Raw genomic sequence first — 23,685 nt, 5'->3', positions numbered from 1 at the left:
CATCTCTTTTTTTCTTTCTCTTTGTTCCAGACGGTTGATGACGATGCAATTGCAGCGTGAATGAAGCTTGGCGTGGGGAGAGCTGAACGATGCCCAAAGGTGGGGGTTCTAAAACCCCCCAGCTGGACCACTTCCCACTCAACACCGACATGGTGGAAAAGCAGGGTGGGAAGAAGGTAAGACTGGAAAACCTACACACACACACACACATTGTGCCCGATACCCAATGTTTGTTTACAGCTTGTAATCCCAGTTTCTACTGTTAGTCTTTGAAACCTGACACTCAACCACTACTGATAAACAACTACAAAAAGTTGCAAGGCTTCACAAAGGGACACGAAAAAAATGTTGAGCTAAAATAAATAAGAAGGATTTTTTTTTTTCAACCTGGAAGCCTGGGAACAAGTCCTACCACAGAAAGTATCAGTCTTAAATGTTTACCAGTTTTAGTGACTTCGTTTTGTGGTTAAACCGGCTCTGTGACCTCTGTGTGATGAAGGCAAGCATTATGAAAGTTTTGCAGTGATTGTGGTGTCGTCTTTATAAATGATTTAAAGTTAAGTCTGGCTTGGATGTGCTCCTACGTTTAATATTTCTAAGTTGCCAGAACTATGACTTCTAGCGATCAGTATCAAAGGGGACCATCAGTGGACCCTGAAGTAAACAAACATGCCTCCACTTTAAATGTTACCTCAAATTTGAATGTAAAGCTGAATCAATTTCACATTCCTATATCTATATTTTCCAAAGATGGCTACTTGATTTTGAATTCCAAGTGAATAAAATGTTCTAACTGTGCTAAGTATTTCCTAGCTGTGACAGGCCCACCTTAATCCACAGTTACATAAGTGACTCTTGCATAATAGATTCTTGGAAACCAGTGGTCGCAAAGAATGCAGTGTTTGTGCCTTTGAGATCCAGGCTAAAACAAAGCTGAGTTTCTCAGGCAGATTGAGAGGCACCCTTTGGAATTATACGGCCTTGTTTGCCTGTTGAAACGTATTCAGTCTTGAACTGCAGGCTTTGAAAGCAGCGTCCCCTGAGTTAGACACAGGTACAGTCATGTTGTTTGCAGTGGAATAAAGTCTGGGGCGCAGCTTGATGATGTCATGGTGTGTGCCAACTGTTCAGCTAACAGGAGGCGGAGAGAGGAGAGGTACAGCTTATGCAGGCATGGATTTACAGCCCTCTGCAAAGGATTGCATCAGACTCTGGCATGGAGGGAGGGATGAAGCACACAGGGGTGGGTGGAGAACGGAGTGAGACGAAAGAAGCAGGCATTGCTAGGAGACGATTTAAACGGGGTGTCTTCTGGAGGCAGATATGAGCTAAATACATTTTACTCTGCATTAAAAACATAGCTATACTGTAAAGGATGTAAGCTTTGGTGATTAGAAAAATAACTGCATTTTATGTATCAAGAAATACCCCTTCTGAGTCTCATGTTCCTGCTTAGATGTGCTGTATCTTAGCTGATGCACAGACAGACAGAGAGAGAGAGGAAGAGGGAGAGAGATGGGGAGATCAGCTAACTGTGGCTGACACTGTTTGTCTCTACTGTACCATGACATCATAGTCTTGTGACTGGGGCAGGGCAGTGGGAGGAGCTCAAAGTGTTGACACATAATGGAAAACCTGCCCTGGGGATAGAGGGAGATGAGAAGGGGACGGAGTGTAGGACAGAGAAATTAAGTGCAATAAAATATACGTTACATCTAGCCTGCGCCTGCATCTCCATAATGAGACAGTAAACCCTCTGTATATGAACCATGCTGATTCTTTTTCAAAAGGCCTTAACCTCACAACACAACACAGTTTGGACCGAGCAATTCCTCAAATACATCCGGGATTCTGAGCCCAGTGAATCCTTGGCTGGTGTAAATTCCCTTTTCACTCAGTATTTATTCCTGGAATGTTTTGTGATTATTTTTGAAATATATTAAATGTGTCAATGTTTGTCTAATCGACAAGGTGAAGAGAATGTCTCAGATTTAGAATCATTAAATGTACAGCTCTGGTTGATACTGTGGTAAAGTGAACAGACTCTATTTGTAGCATACATGCTCTCCCTTAAGTATTAGAAATCCAGTTGTTCCTAACGTCTTGGCAATATTTGAATGGAGCCATAATACAAATAAAGTACTTTTTTAATTGCTTCTCTGCACCTTTATAAAATAAAAATAACGCATCAATTGCGTATTTGTTGTTAAGTTCTTTTTAGTAGAACCTTAAATGCTTTGGATTTCTGGCTTTGTGGCAAGAATAAATTGCAAAAGAAATAACTTTGAGCGCTAGTAACTTAATTGAATAATGTTATCACTAGAATAATTAACTATAACAACACCAGGCTTTTGCACTGCCTTTTCAGCTCTAACTTTTGGAATGCTGCCGATCACTATCGGATTCCTATACAACAAAGAATCTAGTTGAACAAACACAAGTGTTCGCATCTGTTGATAACAGACACACTTGGGCTTGTGATTGTTTCCAGCAGCTGTAGACCACAGAGCCGCGTCGGCGTAGCCTCCTCTCGGTGCGCCTGGCTCTTTGTGCTGGAATCTAGGAGGAAACTAGATGGAACAGTTTTTCTCTGCAAAGCCCATAATAGCTCAAAGTCTCTGGGCTGAGAACAGGCCTTCAGTAAATACAGGAGGAGACTGCTGGGTCCACAGATAGCTCATAGTTGACCGAGTGTATGGCCTGTGTCTCTTTCCAATGTCTTTTCTTTCTAGCCATAAAAAAGTAAATATTTAAATGACAGTGCTGACAATGATTTTCTTTTACAGGATAAAGTGTTGTCAAACAAGACCCCCAAATTGGATCGCAGTGATGGGGTCAAAGAGATGAAAGAAAAGGCCCCTAAAAGGAAGCTGCCCTTTACTGCTGGAGCTAATGGAGACCATAAAGATTCTGACTCAGGTAAGAGATTATTTGGATGCATTATTATGTGACAAGTGCCACTCCATGTGACTTTGAAGTGGTAATCAAAAGAGGAAGGCTTGCAGGAAATAGTTGGGCGGGCTCTGTGAAAGGGGGGTTGGGCTTTTTGAAGTGGAAGGGCCCCCCAAGTGTTATCTTCCAGTCAGTTGTCTTGGTGGCAGAACCCAGGAAACTGTTCTTACAGTCGCAGTGTAAAAGCAGAGGAAGACCACACAAAATCATGATCCAATGAAGTGGGAGTTTGTACCTCGGTCTGACCAGGACCGGCTTTTGGTAAGGATCCAGCTTTGTGCTTTCTTTAATTAGGTAGAGAAGGACTACTGCTCATGCTTGTTGTCTTTGGGCTTTAAGGGTTCAGGGTTTAACTTGCTGATAATGGTCCAACTCAGAGGCTTTGGCCACAGCCTTCATCATCATCAGCAGTGGCTAAATTGGTTTATGTTCAGTGATTAGACTTAAAAAAAGAGTACAAAGCTAAATGTGTGCATGTTGTAACAGATGACTTAGAGTAAGATTGTCCATGTTATTTGTAGACACAGGGGTTGTGTGTAATGTCTTTGTAGCTCAAGGGACTTCTAAATAAGTGGAACGTTTGATTGAGAAGCTGGAACTTGTTTCTACAATAATATGCTGATTGGCACTCTTGGGCACTCATTACCTTTTTCATGATTACATTTATGTTGCAAGATTGTTGGGTTTACTGTTTCTTAAAGTGTGATATATATATATATATATATATATATATATATATATAGTTCTCATTAGATGCTTTGGTACTTTTACGAAACAGATCTTAACCATCCCCCAACCCCAATAGGGGGAGGTGTGAACTCTCACCTGAGAAACAATGGGTGGACAGTCTTCTTTTTCGTATGCTTGACATTTGATTGGGATTGGCTGCCTGGTTTTCTAGTCCTTGAACACAATCCTCTTTATTTTTGACAAACTGTAGAAACCATGAAGTTTCCAGGTATGATTCCACTGCACAATTCTCACAGTTGGTACAAACACTTTACCAGCATCCGTCTGTCGTTCTGCATTTATGTATTCCATCCTATCAGCACATTTGTTTTCCTGCACCACTTATACCAAAGCAAAGTCCTTGTATGTGTAAACTTACTTGGTAATAAAACTGATTCTGATCTAGCCTTATAGTTGAGGGTTTATTGAAGTCAGTTTGCTTGGTATTTATGGGTGTTGGTCAGGACTTTTGTTCCCACGTATGCTTTTCACCTGTATACTGAGTTGTTTCTGCATATCTGTGTATCATAGTCTGACTTTGTTTCTTGGCCCTTCAAGTTTTGACCTGGTTTGGTTTGGTCTTACATCTATGACACTTCACAGCCCCCCTTCCCCCCATTCTAACCATCCAAAGTTCCTCTGTGGCTTCGGCTGATATTGATGACTATTGGGAATTGTATCGTATTGTTTAAAATGATTCAATTCTATTTTGCTTTCGTTGATTCCCTTATTATATGTCTTAGCTGTATTTTTTGGAGTTGTGTTCAAAACTAGTGTTTGAAATTGTATTCTGATGAATACCACAACTATCTGAAGGATGGACTCTAGCCCAAGTTTGGGAGGAATAGGATTGCATTTCACTGCGCTGAAATGTTTATAATGGCAGGCCGAGCCATTGCTGTAATGCCTATGTTGTTTGTATACATGGCTATCAACTCTGCCTCCAATTACCATGCACATGCAAGTTGCCTGCAAAGTGTTTACAAACGTTGCAATATTTCTCAGTGGGGGTCTGCACAGCACTCTGCAGGTCATGCAAGTTAATCAAAGGTCTCAAACCTTCAATGCTCATCCATTCATTTGCAGAATTGCCAAGCCTCCCTTGACCGCCTCTGAAGAGCGCTAGACAGCAGCATTCCTCATTCCTGAGGTCATCCTCCTTTCCTCCATCTCCTCACCACCGCTATCCACGGCCACAGCAGTCAGAGTTTAGGGATAGATGGTAGAACAGTCTTGTCAGATTGAAACTGTTTCCATACAAAGGGTAATTCTGAAAGAGTTTTAGGTTGTTTTGTAAAGAACCCCATCCTAACTGAAGTTCCAATACTAGAGGAAAATAACCCTTTTGTTCGTTTGTTTGATGCCCTTTTTTTCCTCGTCTCCTGTTGGTTGGCAAATAAAGTGAAACATAAATCATCATACTTATGAGGCGTGAGATAAAAAGAGCTTAACTTAATTCTCTTACCTCATGCTGTCAATGAACACTTGAACTGTGTTTGACAAACAGTTTTGTTGTTGCTGACAAGTTGTATTGTGCTGAATGGAGTTGATTACCGTAATCTATTGGATAATGAAAAGAAGGTTTATTTGGAACCAATCTAAATGCAGATGGTGTTTTTATAGGCCTTACATAATCTAATCTATTGCCACTTTAAATGTTGGGATGCGCTGCAGTGTTACATGATCAACATTGTTATTCAATTGTGTTTTTGGTCGACCCAGCAATATGATGGGGTCTATTTAAACTATTTTTAACGACTAATCCATTAGTTAGTAATAGAAATACTTGGTTTGCAGCATTTGCAGTTAACTGCAAGGTGAAAATGAATTCCTGCATTGCTGCCTTAAGTGGATCTATTGATTATGTACTTATGAATGCAGCATTGGGATTTGCTATAACTACTTTCAAAATTAGCTATCACAGAAAAGGTGACAGAATGCCTTCCCAACATTAGCGCCGCTCCTTTCATTATGCTGTCCGAGCCTACATAATATTTTCCATTCTGAAAAACATATTTTTATATTGATTGTGAAATGTTTTTTTGGTGTGTAATAGTCCAATGAATATAAAATACTCATACATACTGTCCAAACAAATGTATCCCGTTTGCTGTTGTATTTGTTGCTCTTCTTGTGTCTTTGGATTTGCAGCTTACTTTGATGTGCTCCATCTGAGTCACCTTTTTTTTTTTTTAAACCTTCTAAGATATTAATTGTAATTGCATCATTGCCTTTGCCTGTGGGTCAGTTGGGCAAGACAGTAATGACGGTCGGGTTTGTGAACGATGAAGGAAGGCGCGAGCTGAGCCATGTAGGTTACAAAAGGAGATAGAAGCTTGCACAGATCCTCTGCCCACAAATGTTAATTCTGGCAGGTTATTACACAGATATTTGTCTTTCTGTCTCCCAGACTCATATAGGCTCTGAACAAAACCTAAAAAAAGAAACCTAAACTGAATATATCTATATGTGACAATCATAGTCAAGTGTATTGTTCACCCCACTAGGTTGATACTTAGTCTGTCTTGCACAATACAAAGCATTGACAAACATCCTGTTGGCCACTTCCTGCTTCTTCTCCCTTAACTTCCTGTTTATGCAGTTTTTATTAGTCCCCAAACATAATATTGTTTCACTCTTAACGTGCTGCGTTCAAACCTACCTGGGCAGACTGGTTTGAGTGGTTCTTGTGGTCGTGGAGTTGTGTTGAACAACTGAACCAGACAGTCTTTGTTAGGCAATAGCCAACATGGTCCTATTGTCTGCCTGCCATATCATAATCTCCCTCTATTGTTAGCAGGCATTTATGTTTGATGTGGTCTCCTCCCCTGGCTGAGGTAGGCAGTCTATTCATGACTATCCCTTCCTACCTTTCCTTTTTTTAAATTCTCCTTCTCTCTTATCTTGTTAGTCAAGTTTCAAGCTGTAAGGAGAGTAAGGTTTCAAGCCTGTCTGTAAGCTGAGTTATATCATCTTACCGAGATACATAAAAGCCCTAAAAGGCTTCCCAAAATAGACATTTAAAAGAAATACGCATTGAAGTAGCAGGCACATTATGTTGTGTTATTGTTTGTTCATTTTTCTTATTCAATAATTCACGATAATGATGATCCATAGTAAGTTTACATTGGAGAAAGTCAAGATTAATCCACCCAACTTTACTATTTGGTTCTGTGCGTATCATCTGCTTTGTAAACAATACATTTTGTATTTAGCTTGGTCCCATTATCTTTACCATCCTGTCAATTAAAATGACACATCTGTACTGGCAGGAGCCTCTTGCTGGGTAAAGAATGTGACATTTTATACTGGTTTAGTTTATATACCTGCTCCAAGTGCACCATGTCTGCCACAAGCAGGCCGTTTGCTGCCAATGATGATGAATCTTGTATAAGAGGCTCTGCCTGTGCGTGTCGTTTAGTAGCAGTGCTCTACATGTGTGCATCAGGGTAATAACCGCCTTCCTGGTTCCCAATCTTGTAAACATAGCCTGGAAAAGCTAGCGTAGCACTTTCTCTGTTCTGCTGCTCAAAAGAACATGTTTGGACTGCTTCTGTGGTCCCTGCTGTTAAAAGTCCTAGCTGAAGGAATGTGTCTAAATGGCAAATGCTTTGAGAATGTGAGAGTGTATCAAAGAGGGGTGGGGGCACATTAGCTCTAAGTGTTCACAGATGTTAGTGAAAGTTCATCTGCTCTGTACAGTCTGTGGAAAGATATTTTCCTGGAAAGCCTTAAGCCACCGGAAGTGTGAGCCGCCATGCTTCCTTCTTGCCTTGTTTACTTGCGAGCTTGTGGCCTTGAGCAATGCAGCCTGTCTTGGAATGAAAAGGTCCAAAATAAATGAAGCCTCCCCACGATAGCATTGTCTCTATACATGCAGATTAGAAATGTCTTTCTTTGTGGTAGGAGTCTGAATTGTTGAGTGGTTTCCCAGTGATGAAGTGTCACAGTCATGTGTAGCTTTACCCTTTTGTAAGGGTCATCACATGGTATGTTGCCACTGAAAATAATTACTGGGTGTGTCTTTGTGGAGCAGCTGCTTTTGTCCAGTAGCCCCGTGTCTCCAGTAAGCCTGGCAGGCACGCAGGCAGGCATGTGGTGACCTTGGCAAGGCCATGTTGAATTGAAATGTAAACCAACTATTTCGTAATAACCAAGGGTCTGCCAAGTCACACCCTCTTTCCTCGCTTCCCTTTCGGACTGCTTGGCTTTGAAACAGACAGACAGCCGTAAACATAACGAATGTTGGCCCCTCCCTTCCTCAGGGGCAGCTGGGTAATAACACAAATGTCACCCCTGATACCAGCAAATGTGTTATTAGTTTTTTAGACCCTGGTTGCTGTTTTTGTGCATGGTCAATGTGTTATTAATTTGTTTGTTTTGTTGGTAGGAAAAAAAGGCAATGGTCTTGTTTATAAAGTTGTTTTGTTTTTATTGAAAAGATGCTATGACTTAGCAAAATTATTATAATTTACGTGCATATCCTTTTTATATTCATAGCAAGACAGAGATAGAGCAAACTTTTACTCAAAACAATGAACAATTATTGAATTTGTAGGTTTGGGTATAACACTTATTACATAAAAATATTCACCCTTCACAAGGGTAATCATTTGAATGTGTTTGTGTGTGCTTGAATGAATGTGTCTTTAAGTGCAGGCAAACATGTGTGTCTATGCAGCCCATAAAATGAATTCTGCTTCTCTCCTCTCCCTGTCGTTACAGAGAAACCAGGTCCAGAGCGGAAGCGCATTAAAAAGGAGCCCACCAACACCCGGAAGGCGGGCTTGCCGTTTGGAATGGGGATGCCAGGGATCCGGGCCGGGTACCCCCTCTCTGAGCGGCAGCAGGTGGCCTTGCTCATGCAAATGACAGCTGAGGAGTCCGTCAACAGTCCAGGTGCGTGCTTATCATGGAGGCCACGTCTTCTGTGGATGTGTGGCAGACAAGAAAAGGGGGGACGAGGGGAGCTTTTTAGACAGTGTTTGTGTTTGTGAGAGAGCAATGATGTTGACCTTTAATAGAGAGAGGTTGATTGGTTTTTGTTTATCAATTAGATGTTGTCTGCTATTTAGTTTGTTTTGTTTTTGCCACATCGTAATCATATCCTGGCTCTGGAGCAGACCTTCCGCTTTTATTTAAAGCTAGTTATACAAACGTATTCACATGGATTCTCATTACATCTGTTATGTCAGTAATAAAGTGGTTGTTTAGTTTTAGCAGCTGTATCTGTTACATATTCGTTCATCTCCATCAGTGAAATCTTTTTTTTAGTACAACATGGGGCCGCTAAGGAAATGAAACTCTCCTGTTGGTATTGCTTTAATCTGGAACTAATAGTGCAATCTCAGCCTCTGAGTCAAATCACAGCAGACTTCCAAATGCAAAAGGCCTGCAACCATTTAGCTTTTGTTTATTTGTTATCCAATATCCTTTCTGCTGTTAGATGATTATTCATAATATTTACTTCCTCCTAAAGTCTTCGCAGGTCGTATATTTGTTATTGGTAGACAAATCATTTTGCCGTTAAAGTATTGGATACATAAAATATCATTATTATTGCAACATTGTACTTCTTCCTAAAATTAGGTCAGAAAGAAACGATGCATAGCTAGTTTTATTTGTGTCATTTCGTTGTTATATACCTGAAGTCATGGGCTGAGAGTAAGTGAGTGTGTTTCAAATATACTTTCTAACTAGAGCTGTGCGAACTCAATAATGTGAATGCAATTAAGGCTTTGGTTTAATCTTGTAAATGTGATCAAAAAAGCTCATGTGAAGTAAGACCAAGTACTCTTCTGCTGATTGCTAGATCAAGGTTGCCCCCTTCTGGTTGTAAGCAGTACAAATAAACTGTTATTTATATTAGCAGTGGCAGTAGTAGACCAAAAATAATTAATAATAATAATAGCAAATTCTTATTCCACAAGATGCCGTTCAAGTGTTGAAATGTGTGTCCATCTCCTACCCACAGACACAACACCAAAGCATCAGTCACAGTCCAATATGGGTCAGAAGGGAACGCCAAACTCTGCATCTAAAACCAAAGACAAAGTGAATAAACGTAATGAGAGAGGAGAGACTCGGCTGCACAGATCAGCAATACGGGGAGAGACACGCCGCATAAAGGAGCTCATCAGCGAGGGAGCTGATGTGAATGTAAAAGACTTTGCAGGTGAGAGGCTCTTTTAATACACTGTCTTATTTATTAATATGTGTATATATTCACTCATATGGTAAAAACACCTCTAACACAGTCATTCGTCTTGTGTTTAGGCTGGACTGCATTGCATGAGGCGTGCAACAGGGGCTATTATGATGTGGCCAAGCAGCTGCTGGCAGCCGGAGCAGAGGTCAACACCAAGGGTCTGGATGATGACACCCCTCTACATGATGCGTCCAACAATGGACATTTCAAGGTAAAATCAAATGCAAAGCCTATTAAAGCAGTACTCGTGCAGTCAACTTTATTATCCCATTAAAACGCTGGTAGAGAAACAGTTCCCAGTCTATCTTTTTAAATCACTACCGTGACTGTCAATCAAGCTCATTCATGATGCTAGTTTTACATTAATTGTTATAATTAACATAATTTGACCTTTTGAATTTAGGAATATCACACGTTTATTTGCAATTTATATTACCGTAATCAAATGTTTTCTTTTATTGGTTTCAGGTGGTTAAGCTACTTCTACGGTATGGAGGTGACCCACGTCAAAGCAACAGGAGAGGGGAAACCGCATTGAAAGTTGCCAACTCTCCAACTATGCTGAATCTGTTGCTGGGGAAAGGCACGTACACCTCAAGTGAGGAAAGCTCGTCAGGTATGTATGATTAAATCTAAAAATGAATATGTTTATGGAGCAGTTGCAAATCCGATTGTGTATTGATTGTGCCCTGTCTTTCTACTTTTTACAGAATCTTCAGAAGAGGAAGACGCCCCGTCATTTGCCCCATCCAGCTCTGTCGATGGCAATAACACGGACTCAGAGTTTGAGAAGTTGAAATTGAAAGGAAAAAACGTTGACGCTGCTAAATGCGCTGTCACACCCATCAAAGATGAATACGAATTTGATGAGGATGATGAGGAAGAACGTGTCCCTCCTGTGGATGATAAGCACCTCTTGAAAAAAGAGTTCCGTAAGGAACCGGTCCCGACTAAGGCCAACAGCGTAGCCGCCATACCCAAGAATGAGGTCAAAACCTATTCCAAAAGCAACTCAGTTACACCAAAGAAAACTGTAAGGCGGATCGTCTCTGACAGTAACAGTTCAGACGAGGAGGATAGGACGAGTTTCACGCCCACGCCTACGCCACGGCAACAAGTCACGCAAACAAACACCAAGACTAGAGACTCTGGCAACATGAGCTCTAAACAACAAAAAGACAAAAACAAAGTCAAAAAGAAACGGAAGAAGGAGAGCAAAAATAATGTCAGTAAAGAAGTCAGGGTCGGAAAAGTCAATGACAAATTCTGTACATCTGACTCTGATTGTGCAGATATGGAGAGTGAGGATGATAAGGGTTCAAACAAGGACTCTTCTGCAACGAGCTTTAAAGACTCCCCCGGCTTTAACGCTTCCTCCTCCTCTTCACATGGAAACTCGAACTCTCAGAAACAAGCGCCATCATTAGCAGAACAGCATCCAAAGCAGTGGCGGACAGATGGCTGGAAGACTGTGTCGTCTCCTACATGGTCCGATGTGAGTTCTCTCTCAGATTCAGTCAGAACAAGGCTCTCCAGTGAGTCTGATTACTCTTCTGCTGATTCTAGTGTAGAATCAATAAAACAAGTCAAAAGGAAAGCGCAGGAGAACAAAAAGAAGAATAACAATGTGCACAGTAGCACGGTAGACAAGAAGAATACTGAGCTCTACAAAAACTCTAATGCGGACAGTGCGGCCTCCAAAACCGATGTCGATGGCAAAGTGCTGAAAAAGCATAAAGTAAAGCACAAGCACAAAGCTAAGGAAAAGGACAAAGCTCCTAGTCTAGTGCTTAATCAAGACATGAATGAGAAATTTGTCAAGAGCTATTCTTTTGATTTTGATGATTCAAGGCAGAAGTCCCTAATTGTTGAGTCAGAATCGCCAGCTGAGAGCAAGGTCAAGTTATCCAAACACGAAAAGGACCACTCCAAAAAGGAAGATAGGCTTTCGAAAATTAAGTCAGAGGATAAAGATTGGTCTTCTGGAAAAGATGTGCACAGAACAGTAAAAGAGGAGAAAAATAAGAAAGCAAAGGACTCCACAAAGGACAAGACAAATAAGGAGGAGAGGGAGAAGCCTGTCAAACCTGACAAGGAGAGAAATGTCAAGGAGAAGGAGAAGCCCAAGGAGGATAAACAAAAGGCTCACAAGGAGGAGAAGAAGAAGAAGTCCAAGGAAAAGTCCTCCTCAAAGGCAGAGAGGAAAGGTGAGCCAAAAGAGGAAAAACATCTAAAGGTGGACAAGGAGAAAAACACCAAGGAGGAGAAGGAGAAATGTAAAAAAGACAAAGCACCGAAAGAAGAGCCAGAGTATGAAGGCTTTGACGTTAACAACCGTTTTCTCAACTTGGACGACACGAAGCTGAGTGCTTCAGATGACCATCATGACAGATGGGGCTCCGAGATGTCCTCTGATTCCTCCCTATACTTAGATGACAGCTGGGATGCTCCCGTCAAAGAATACAAGGAATACAAAGCCAACAACGCAGTTAAACTAATTGTGGAGACTGTTAAGGAAGAGACGAGAAGAAAAGAAAACAAAGTCAAGGACAAGAAATCCGATCACAATGACAAAAGATCAGAGAAAGAAACCACTTCTAAGAAGAAAGAGAAAGACTCAGAAAAGACAAATGAAAAGAAAAAAGACTGGTCAGAAAAACAAAAGTTAAATTCTAGTCACTCGGTTGAAAAAGAGAAGAAGCGGAAGGAGTCCACAGAGACTGTCAAGGACAAAAAAGACAAAGACTCTCTAGAGACCAGTCGAGACCGTAAAGACTCATATGACTTGGCAAAGGAGAGAAAGGACATTAAAATCAAGCAGGAATCTATTAGGGATGAATATGGCAATGATACCTTCTTCAAAGAAGTTGAGGCTGTCGGTAAATCGTGTGACGTCCGAGAAAGAAACCATTCTGGAAAGGAGAAAGAAAAGAAGGGCGATGGAATCGAAAAGCGCGAAAAGACAAAAGCTGACAAGCACAAAGACAAAACAAAAGACAGAGGAGCTGATCAGGAAAAGGAGAAGAGTGAGAAAATCTCTGTAGAAAAAACTGTCAAGGAAAAGGACTCAGACCGGGGCACCAAAGACAAGAAGGAAGGAGTTAAAGACAAACACAAGGAGTCTCATGGCAAAGACAAAGATCGAAAGATGTCTTTAGAACAGACAAAGGACAAGAAAGAGAAGGCCTCTCAAGACAAACATGCTGATAGGGAGAAGGAGTTCTTAGAGGTTAAGAAAGAGGAAAGAAAACCTGAGAAAACCCGGGAAAAAGCTTGGTACAAGATAGCTGACATCTTCACGGACGAAAGTGATGATGAGGAGGAGGACAGCTACACTGGTTCTGTGGCCCTTGTGCCTGACCCCATCAGAAAAGACTCAACACCTGATCAGGATGAACCGGATCTCTTGCCTTCAGAAAAAATGAGAAAATCATCCATAGAAGCTAAACACAACACAGAAAAGACAAAAGATAAGGAACACAAAGAAAAGAAGAAAGAAAAGGCCACATTTGACACAGGCAAAGAAAGAAAAGGCTCATTAGAGAAACACAACAAAGACAAGAAAGATTGTGTAGAGATCAAACATAAGGAGAGAAAAGACAGAAGTTCAGTGGACTCCAACCAAGAGAAGAAAAATAAGCAGAAGCTTCTGGACAAAAGGGACACCAGTGAGGAAAAGACAAAGACCAAATATAAAGACAAGCTGGAGCATACGAAGGAAAGGAAGCCCTCAAAGAGCAGCGGTGAGAATGAGAAGTCCCTGTTAGAGAAACTGGAGGAGGAAGCTATGAATGACTACAAGGAGGACTCTAATGACAAACACAGTGAAATCTCCTCAGATAGTTTCACTGACCGAGGTCATGAGCCAGTCCTTGCCACTTACTATGACGCCATCAGCCTCACGGATGTGTCCGAGGACAGGAGAGACTCTCTGTCCATATCTACACCACAGGACAAGTTTAGAGAGAAAGAAAGACATCGACATTCCTCTTCTTCTTCGTCCAAGAAAAGCCACGACAAGGAGAAAGACAAGATCAAGAAGGACAAAGGAGACAAACGTGACAAGACAGAGGAGATCAGAGAGTCCTTCAACCGCAGGGAGAGTCTACCTTTTGAGAAAGAGCCCATGCCTCTTGAAGCAGACCCTTACACTTTTCCATATGGAAGTAAGGGAGACGGTGAAGATGACTTTGATAAAACATTGGAGTTTGAAAAAGAGATGTCCAAAAAGGACAAAGACAAAACAACTGCTGTCATTAGTGACAGGACAAAGGACAAAAAGAAAAAGGAGAAACATAAAGAAAAGGTAAAGGAGGACAAGACTAAGTACATTGATGGCTCTGTGTCTTTGAAGCACTCCAAAGAGGATGTGAAGGCAGGGGTAAAAGACAGTCCACAGGTCACCGTGCTAAAAGAAAGGACAAAAGAAGAGAGTCCAAAATGTGACGGCAAAAAAGACAGGAGTCGGGATACATTGGAGAAAGACACCAGAATGGACCACTGTAAATTGAAGACTAAGGATGAAAATGAAAAGCTCCCGCAGTCCAAAGAAACACTGAGGAAAGATAATCGCCCCCGTGAGAAGCTGTTGGTGGATGGGGATTACCAAATGACCAGCTTTGGTCAGATGTTGAGTCTAAAAGACCAGGAGATTGAAGAGCGCCACAAGAGACATAAAGAAAGGATGAAGCAGATGGAGAAACTCAGACCCAAGTCAGGGGACCCTAAACTCAAGGACAAGACCAAGTCCACAGAGGAAGTACGGAAAAACCGCACTGAGCTCTCATCAAAGAAGTCCAACAGTGTGGAGTCTGGTCTTAAAGAGAAGAAGCTGAAGGATGTGGGTGTCCCGGCCCAAACGATGTCCCCAAGCAGGAAGTTCCAGCCTACTGAATGTCCAAACTCAAAGGACTGGCTGACTGATCCCCAAACGAAGGAGGAGAACCTTCCAGCTTCTCCCAGGTCAGATCAAAACAGGCCAACTGGTGTTCCCACACCAACATCTGTCATCTCCTGCCCCAGCTTTGAGGAAGTAATGCAGACTCCACGCACGCCATCATGTAGTGCAGAGGATTACCCTGACATCATGTTGGATGGGCTAGACTGCCAGAACTCCTCAGCTATGACTATGTCAATGAATGCCTGCTCTCCTTCCTTCTTTGAAAGGTATTTACAATTCTGCAGAATGACTGTTTTTGTCATTTTAACTCTAGCTATCTGATGAAAGTGAAATATATTCTAATGTTGTGTTTTATCTTTTGTCCACCCAGCAGGTACTCTAACTCCCAGAGTTTCCAGGAGGGCACATGTCCAACCCCTGCGAAGAACCTCCAGCTGCCACTTGTCAGCCGCTCTGCATCCTCTGACGTCCGCAGGCCTCTCGAGGATGAGTTCAAGGCTGAGGCTGACAAGTTCCTTCGGCAGGAGAGTGATCCAGCAGCTGACTTTGATCCGTCATCTTCCTCTCAAACTCTAGATGACAAATCTGCAACCGTAGATGGACTGGATTGCATGCCATCTCCTTACTTTTCCCCAATTAGGATGATGTCCCCTGAGCAGGAGCCAGCTCTTCAAACGTTAGATGTGGAAGCACCAACTCTTTCTGGCACAGAGGGCAATGAACACTTTCCTGACAGTGTGTACAACAGTTTCTTGCCCAAACCCTCCACACCAGTTCACAGGCCGGACCCCCAGGAGCCCTGCTTCGACATTGCTGCACCACCAACCCCAGCTCCTGCTGCATTGCCGCCCCTGGACATCGATGACATCTCTGAACCTCACCACAGTGAGCCTAACCTGGTCCTGTCAGATCTTCCCCCTGTCACCGAAGAACAGGAGGAGGAGGAGGAGGGGGAGGGGGAGGAGGAGGAGGAAGATGAGGAGGAGGAGGAGGATGAAGAAGAAGAAGAAGAAGAAGAGGAGGACTTTGAGGATGAAGGTGATCTGGATGACAGAGCTGATTTAGAGCCCTCTGCAGTGGATGAGCCAGAGCCAATAAGGAAGCCTTGTGCCTTCTCCTCTCCAGTTCAGGACCCTCTCAGGAAGAGCTGGCCTGCACTGTCTCCAGAGCAGCAAGAACTGCAGCCCTCCCCCATACACGCTGCACCCAACCATGGAGAGAACTGTTTTGATCACAGCATGGGTTGGAATGCTGAAATGGACCTCAAATCTCCCCACAGGACATATGGGGAGATTGAGGCTGCTGTCTCCAAAATAACCAGTCCTTACCATTCTGACAGCGAGATGCAACACCTGTCTGGACTCCCCTCTGTCACTCCCCCCTATGCTACCTGGAATAGGTGGCACAAAGAGGACCAAGAGGACCAAGAGGACGCAGAAGACCCAGAAGACCCAGAAGACCCAGAGCACCCAGAAGACCCAGAGGTCCGAGAGGTCCCAGAGGTCCCAGAGGACCCAGAGGACTTAGAGGACTTAGAGGACTTTGATGAACAGAAGGAAGCTGTGGCTGACATCCCTTCTCCAGAGATGCCTGACACAGCTACTGATGAGGAAAACAGCTTTTTAAACACCTCATCATCCTCCAATCGGCTGGAGTCTTTCTTCCAGGACTGTAACAAGCCTAGTATAGAGGAAAGTCACGAGATGGAGCCTGTATCAACTGAGTCAACCTGTGAAGAACCAGTGAGCAGACAGACTACGCTCAGCTTCAGTGCTGCCACTGAAAGCCTCATGGCTCCAGTTGTTGCCCCTGAGCCTGTGGTGCCCTGGGCAGACCCTTTCTCTGCGGTTGCAGACGAACTGGATGACCTGGGACCATTTTCCTTGCCTGACTTGCCTCTACCAGACAAGTCGGAAGAAGCAGAGAGAGAATCCAGAGACCCTGAACCATCCGACCACAACAAGATTGCGACGAGCCACATAAGACATACTAGTACAGAAAGAGATGACCCTGACATAATGGTGGTTGACTTACCTAACCTTGCTAAGAGTTCATGCCCTGCTGTAGACCTAGAGTTAGCAGAACCTACAGGACAAGATTTGGTTGAACCCTCGGTACATGCCAACTTCCAGCAAGAGTTGCACCCCGAGTCTCAGAGTGTTTTTGTCAACAACTCTCTATCTCTGACACAGCCACAGGGCAGCATGTTAGAAGGGAAAGAACCGTATGGAGTGCCTGATGAATCCGATGAACCCAGTATGTTGTATTCGTCAGTGAAATCGGATGCCAGTCAGCAACATCACATCCAGATCCACTCCCTCACTGAGTCGTTGCAGTTGCCCATGGATACAGTCTCCGCTCTCCAGTCAGAGGTGAGACAGGATGAGATGCCTGAGCCCAAAGCAGAATCTGTGTCATGCAGTCCTCTTCCTCAGCTCCCAGTGGCAGTCACCCTCTCCAGCACAGTGGAACTAACAGACATTCAGGAGACCAAGCTAACGCCGGTAACCCTGACCAACGTGTCCACCACTGTAGATACTCCCAAGAAGGTGGATGAAATCCCTCAAAGAATAACCCGCAATCGCGCCAAGAACAATCCCTCTGCTGCTGCTGTTCTCCCTCCTACCTCCAGCATAATAACCTCATCTGCCACTGCAACCCCTGCAACAATCAGTCCAACAGTGACCATAAACCTGACGCTACCGCCCACCTCTGCCTCTTCTTTCCCAGCTCTGAAGAAAGACAAAGAGTCTGTGCTGACTGTCACCTCTGCTCCAACTAATACAACCCAAGCATTGTCTGTACCTACTTCTGTGACAACTCCTGCATCAGTGGTTATCAGTAAGACGACAAAAGGTCGTTCTCTTCCAGTGGAAGACGATGAAACTCAGACCCAGCACCCAAGGAAGAGGAGGTTTCCTCGTTCTTCTGGTCCACAGGTGCAGGTCCAGTTGGTAAACACGACCATGCAGCAGACCAGGGAAATGATTCAACAGACGTTGGCCGTAGTAGTCAACGCCATAAAGCTTGACGTTATCGAGCCCTACCACAGTGATCGCTCCAACCCTTACTTTGAGTACCTGCAGATCAGGAAAAAGATTGAGGAGAAGAGGAAGATTCTGTGCTACATCACCCCACAAGCCCCGCAGTGTTATGCTGAATATGTGACGTACACCGGCTCCTACCTGCTGGATGGCAAGCCCCTCAGCAAGCTTCACATCCCTGTGGTGAGTTATCGTGTATTTCCCCTTTTCCCAAAGCTACTTTTTGACATCAGTAACAAAATTCAAAAGACATATTTGGCAAACTGAAATGTTCAAAGCTTGTTTTTTACTGTTTGCTGTAATAGATGTCAGTAATTTGATATTAATGTGATATGTATGCTCTCCAGATTGCCCCACCGCCATCGCTGTCAGAACCTCTGAAGGAGCTCTTCAGACAACAGGAAGCAGTGAGAGGGAAGCTCAGGTTGCAGCATAGCATAGAGCGGGTAAGGAATAAATGTTCTACACTCTCTATCCTGAATTTGCTCATTTCTCACTCCTTGTTATACATACATCAACACAATTATGTACACTGAAGAACATTTACTAGAAATTCAAGAGAAATCTGCATACACCTTACTCCTTGGTTGGGCCAGAGGGAATGCAGATACTGATCTATGTAATCTCTCACTCATTAGGAGACAACCATTTATGTGACATATGTAGCAGTTTTTTAATCCATAAATATGTAACCCACTCACCAGCCCACTGATTAATATATGAATATTATTACACTTCAAGTATTTATATTCTTTCTGTCTTTGCTTGCTGTGCACAGGAGAAGCTGATTGTTTCGTGTGAGCAGGAGGTGCTAAGGGTCCACTGCCGAGCAGCCAGGACAATAGCCAATCAGGTTGTGCCCTTCAGCGCCTGCACCATGCTGTTGGACTCTGAAGTATACAATATGCCATCAGATACCTTGGTAGGAAGATATTCAAATATACACCTCAAGTTAAATATAACCATTTTTATTATAGATGGCAAATCATAACTAAAATCATTAATTAACTTGACTACTTGATGTTTGTTTTCAGGGTGATGAGAACAAATCTGTGAGAGATCGCTTCAACGCTCGTCAGTTCATTTCCTGGATCCAAGATGTGGATGATAAATATGACCGCATGAAGGTACATTTCAGCACTCCACTGTGATTTTAAACAGCTCAGTTAAAAGTATTGAATCGTACCATAATGTCGTGTCTTTTTTTAATTTTTCCTTTCCCAGACGTGTCTGTTGATGCGGCAACAGCACGAGGCAGCCGCCCTGAACGCAGTGCAAAGGATGGAGTGGCAGTTGAAGGTCCAGGAGCTGGACCCAGCGGTGCACAAGTCCCTCTGTGTCAACGAAGTGCCGTCCTTCTACGTGCCAATGGTCGATGTTAACGACGACTTTGTCCTGCTGCCTGCATGACACACCTCTACTCACAGATTAAAAGCAAACTTTGTCTGAATACTCCTCTCAAAGAGACTTCGTTGAACAGAACGAATGGAAAGGGCTAGTAAGTTTGAAAGAGGATTTAGACAGGAAAAAATTATATTCTATAGAAAAAGAGTAAAGCTGAAAAACTTGCTCTTGATTCCCTTCCGTGAAGAAGGAAACATGTTTTTACTGGGGTAAAGAAAACACACAACTTGCACTTTTATCCTCAAAGTTTTTACGCTTTTGTTTGATCAGAGCGTGAGAAGCAGAAACCGTTTTTGCTTCGAGGCTCTGTCATCGGGACACGACTCCTCAGTGCTCAGTTTTGGTGAGAGGGGGGATAGAGATATATTTTCTGCATTCTTTTTTGGTCCCTGCTTCAATAGCCCCACCACTGGGAGGAGGTGTCGGAGAGGAGCTCTCCCAACAGCGTGGTGCCTGTCCTGAGGGAGAACTGAGGAGAAGCCTCCCCTGTTGATCCAGGGCTCCTGATGGGACACGAGAACTAGACCTGAGTCCGGCGCTGACCCCCGTGAAGTCATGGTGCATCGTGTGGATCCCTGATATAAGACAGCTGGGGTGGACAGACCAGGGAAGATGTGGCCTGCTGCTGATGGTTTTTGGGGCGATAAGAGCATATACCCAGAGGGAGCCCTCTTCCCACACGGCACATGGCCCGCATCACAGCGGGGCCACAGAGCCTGCAGGAGGCTGGGTACCGCAGAGGGAGATGTGTCAGGGCCCAGTGTCTGAGAAGAAGAGACTGACCCTGCAGCCTCTCAGCCGGGCTACTCAGAGGAGGACAGGCATGGCTCTCTGAGGACAGACCGGAGTGTTCCTCAGCCATCCTGCTTGTTCCAAAACAAACACATCAGACCGCCCATGGACTGCAAAAAACACCACAGGACAACCAGAAGAAACAAACATAACGAATGTTGAGATTCAAAGAGACTATTGAGAAATTGTGCTTTGACAGGAGGAGAGAAATATTGTTTTTGTCTATTTCTTTACTTGGGCATTTCATTGTTTCTGAGGAAGTGACTTGAAACACTACAGAGCCAATATTAGTTTAATGGAAAAAAAACAAAAAAAATTGAAAAAAATGTTGTATTCAGTAAATTATGTACAGTTTTTATATTCGTTAACCAATGTATTCTTGCTGCCTTCTAGATAATTTATTTTGCCACACATTACTGCACAGTTGTAAATAACCTATGTACTGTATTATCACTCAGTTAAGTGTAAAGAAAAAACATAAAAGAAATAAAAATTATCTTTTTATGTACAGTTCACTTTTGGGCAGCACTTTCCCTCCCCTCATATCCATGGGCCAAAATGTGTACACGGTTCTGTCAGTATTTGAAAGACCCCAGTGCACAGTTGTATGATCCCATCTCTAGATTCAATCCTGGCTTCAGTAGGGAAACCCCCCTGGACCACCACAACCCACAGATAGCTGACAGAGAACATTCTGGATTAAACAAGCCTCCCACAGGCCAACCACCACATAGTCCCTCAGATGTAGCAGAATAGTTGTTGAGGATTTATTTAAAGAATAGACAGAGGATTATTATTCATTGCTTTACTACACAATTATATCTGAAAAAATTCGAACCAAGAAAATGCCTTTTTTCAGTGAAAAAAAATGTACTCATTGTTGGGCAAAATCGCATATATACATACATTTATATATGGGTGGGATGAAAGTGAGCGAGATGACATTAAAGAGCAAAACCCATAATGTTAAGGTAGAATGGTTTCCAATTTAATTTACCTTCTTTTTAATTTACCAAAAGTTGGACTGAAGTCATGAATAAGCATCACAAATAACCATTGTCACTGAAACCAACAGGACGCAGGTCTTTCAGCACTTTGTACGTTTTCTGTTCTCCTAGCTTGTCAGCTTTCACATTGAATAGACTGAAGACAGCCATTGAGAGGTCTTAATCCATACTGACGACACATTGTTTGTCAGTCCGGTTCTTTTTGTCCAAGGACAGCTTTTTTTTGTTGCTGTTCCGAGTGTAGCCACTGGATGGCGTCAGTTTGTCAGACCACTCATCAGTGTAATTGGCTTTGCATCAAACCTTTGGCCTGAATAGGTGTTTTAAAATATATTGACATTTTATTACAGCGTCTAAGGAGATAATTTCCCAAATAGGAATACAATACAACACGTTAAAATAACACTTGGCTTAATCATTGGCTTAATCATTTTTTATCAATGTTTACCTTTAATCCACAAGGGGGTTTTCTCACCAGGGATTTTAAATGTAAAGTTACTTCTTCATATTTGTCTGTTGTTGTATGGCCCAAGCAGACATTTACAGCAATTAAAATCTCAGAATTCAACAAGAAAATGGAAAGACATTAACACAAACTATAGGAAGGGTAATATTGCAAAATGCTGAATAGACCTTTTGTCCTAATTCAGAATCCCAGTTAAAATGTTGATTTGTGATGACTTGCATTGATTCTCTATTTTTAAGTTGGTCATGGTTTGGTAAAGCTTTCCTGACCTACCGAGTAGACTTCCTGTCTGTGTGCGTGAGCTGCTCGTTTATCCTGATGGCAATATTACCTGAAACGTTTTAAGTTATTTACACACTGTCAGTCAGTATAGCTGTGTATGGTATGTCTAGTCAAGTGCAATGGTTGTTGCTATTACACTGTGCAGACAAGGTGGCTAGATGTATAGTCCTGGATATTTTTGAGAGATACACACATCCCGGTTTGGTATACATAGAATTACATATTTGGATACAAATAGCCAGAACGTTGGTTTTTAAACCCCTGTTTGTCATATTTCTTGTTTTTAATTTGTGGTTTGATTCTTTCACAGTTTTGGGGGACAAGGTTTAAGGGTGTCGTTTGTTCACAGAATCCTTGTGTTTTTTTGAGTTCAGTGTATGTAGTTCTGAATGTTGTTGTGTTTATCTTAGGGGTTTTTGTTCCTGTATAAAGCATAAACACCAGTGGCATGTCAATCACGTTGCTTATCGAGCAGAATGTATACCGTTTCTATGCCCTGACCGACCACACCCTCACTATTGTTTACAAGACATAAAGCGGGATTTCCGTTTCATGTGACACCTTTTTTGACGGTTTAAGCCCTGCCTTTGATTTTATTTCTGTAATCAGTCATTTATTTGAACCACGAAGGCTTGAAATGGTGATGATTGACACAACTGACAGGCGATTCCTCCCCCTGTCTGCGGTACACCGCTGCACCGAGCAATAGACTAAACACATCCATCCGCAATGATTCTCCAAAGTGAATATTTAAATAACTAAAAGTGATTTCTGGATAAATTGAATACCAACATAAATCAGTTCTCTAATGCACAGTAGAGCACTTGGCCGTGGTGATAGAGATGCTAGCCTGACCCCACCTCAGTCGGCAACATATTACCTCTACTCTCCTCACATTCACTCATAATGTATATGTTTGATTTGTTATTTGTTTCTTACTGGACGTAAATATACATAATTGCTATTTTTTCATTCTATAGAATCACGATTTCAAGCCTTTTTTTCTAGTTTTTTGTTTGTTCCTTTTTGATTCAAACCCAGACTGTAGCTATTTCTTTGTTCATTTTTTAGAGTGGAAAATGACTAATAAAAATCATGGAGAACTACTCTTTAAATGGTGAGAAATAACCTATTTATTATCTTTTCTTTTTCTTTTTCTGACACCTGTGGTATGTTTTGAGTTGAAGTTGGTCTCCGCTGTGTAAATTTTCCTCCTTGTAATGCGTGAAAGAGACATACTGTACATAGCTCTGTAAATAAAACCTCCCAGGACGTTTTGCACCCTCCTCTTTGTACTAGTCTGAAAAATTGCGTAGAATGTGGGGTTCTAACAGCAACGAGCTGCGTGCGCTTGCTGCAGGTGATTATGATGTAACAATGTAACATTTTTTTATTTGTACAATGTAGTTTATTTGTGTACATATTGTTGGAGCAGCTAAGAGGGGGGAGGGGGGTACACGAGGGGGGTTGTTGATGCTATCGTCAGTGCTGTAACAGAAATCCAGTACTTTCACCTCTAGCTGTTGTTGATTTCCTGCAAAAAAGAAAGAAATAGAAAAAAATAAAAATGTGAGAAACTGAAAATGAGGATGGATGAGAAAAAAAAAAGACTAAAACTGAAAAGTAAAAATTCTAAATTGTTATTTTCTACAGTTGCATGTACAGAGAGCGCGAGAACTGCTGTTGTTCCTCAGAGATTATGTTCGTTAATAAAACTTTGAAATATTACCTGCCGTGCTCTGGTTCTTGATTTTGCGGTTCCGTTGTGTGTCATGATGTAAAAGGCTAAAACCACAAAAGACTATTATCTTGCAAGAAAAAAATAGGTGACAATAAAAAGTATATCCTTTTTTCAAAATGAATCTAACTAATAACATTCATGTTATGACCAACCAAGTTGC

General features: G+C 42.4%; 1 protein-coding gene across 2 annotated transcripts; it reads left to right on the top strand.

Moving 5' to 3' along the window:
- The first annotated feature begins 35 nt into the window (after nt 1-35).
- On the top strand, nt 36-23,512 carry ankrd11 (ankyrin repeat domain 11). Of its 2 annotated transcripts, none has more exons than XM_010786108.1 (12): nt 36-176; nt 2,787-2,919; nt 8,407-8,580; nt 9,656-9,856; nt 9,958-10,100; nt 10,358-10,505; nt 10,600-15,055; nt 15,163-18,016; nt 18,181-18,279; nt 18,612-18,755; nt 18,868-18,960; nt 19,058-23,512. In XM_010786108.1, the coding sequence occupies exons 1-12, from the start codon at nt 90-92 to the stop codon at nt 19,241-19,243; spliced, it is 8,718 nt and encodes a 2,905-aa protein (XP_010784410.1). In that variant the 5' UTR covers nt 36-89; the 3' UTR covers nt 19,244-23,512. The 2 variants fall into 2 exon arrangements, with proteins under 2 accessions (XP_010784410.1, XP_010784409.1); XM_010786107.1 differs by having other exon boundaries at nt 15,160-18,016.
- The last annotated feature ends 173 nt before the right edge of the window (nt 23,513-23,685 follow it).

This window comes from Notothenia coriiceps, unplaced genomic scaffold (genome assembly GCF_000735185.1).
Source record: "Notothenia coriiceps isolate Sejong01 unplaced genomic scaffold, NC01 NC01_scaffold00028799, whole genome shotgun sequence".
Lineage (NCBI taxonomy): Eukaryota > Metazoa > Chordata > Actinopteri > Perciformes > Nototheniidae > Notothenia > Notothenia coriiceps.
This window is presented reverse-complemented; position numbering and strand designations above follow the sequence as displayed.

What these genes read in the sequence shown, in the direction of transcription:
- ankrd11 (XM_010786107.1), top strand. Translation starts at nt 90, where the DNA reads ATGCCCAAAGGTGGGGGTTCTAAAACCCCCCAGCTGGACCACTTCCCA. An exon ending in AAAAGCAGGGTGGGAAGAAG is followed by an intron (nt 177 to 2,786) that starts GTAAGACTGGAA and finishes TTTCTTTTACAG; the next exon opens with GATAAAGTGTTGTCAAACAA. An exon ending in AAGTGAGGAAAGCTCGTCAG is followed by an intron (nt 10,506 to 10,599) that starts GTATGTATGATT and finishes TACTTTTTACAG; the next exon opens with AATCTTCAGAAGAGGAAGAC.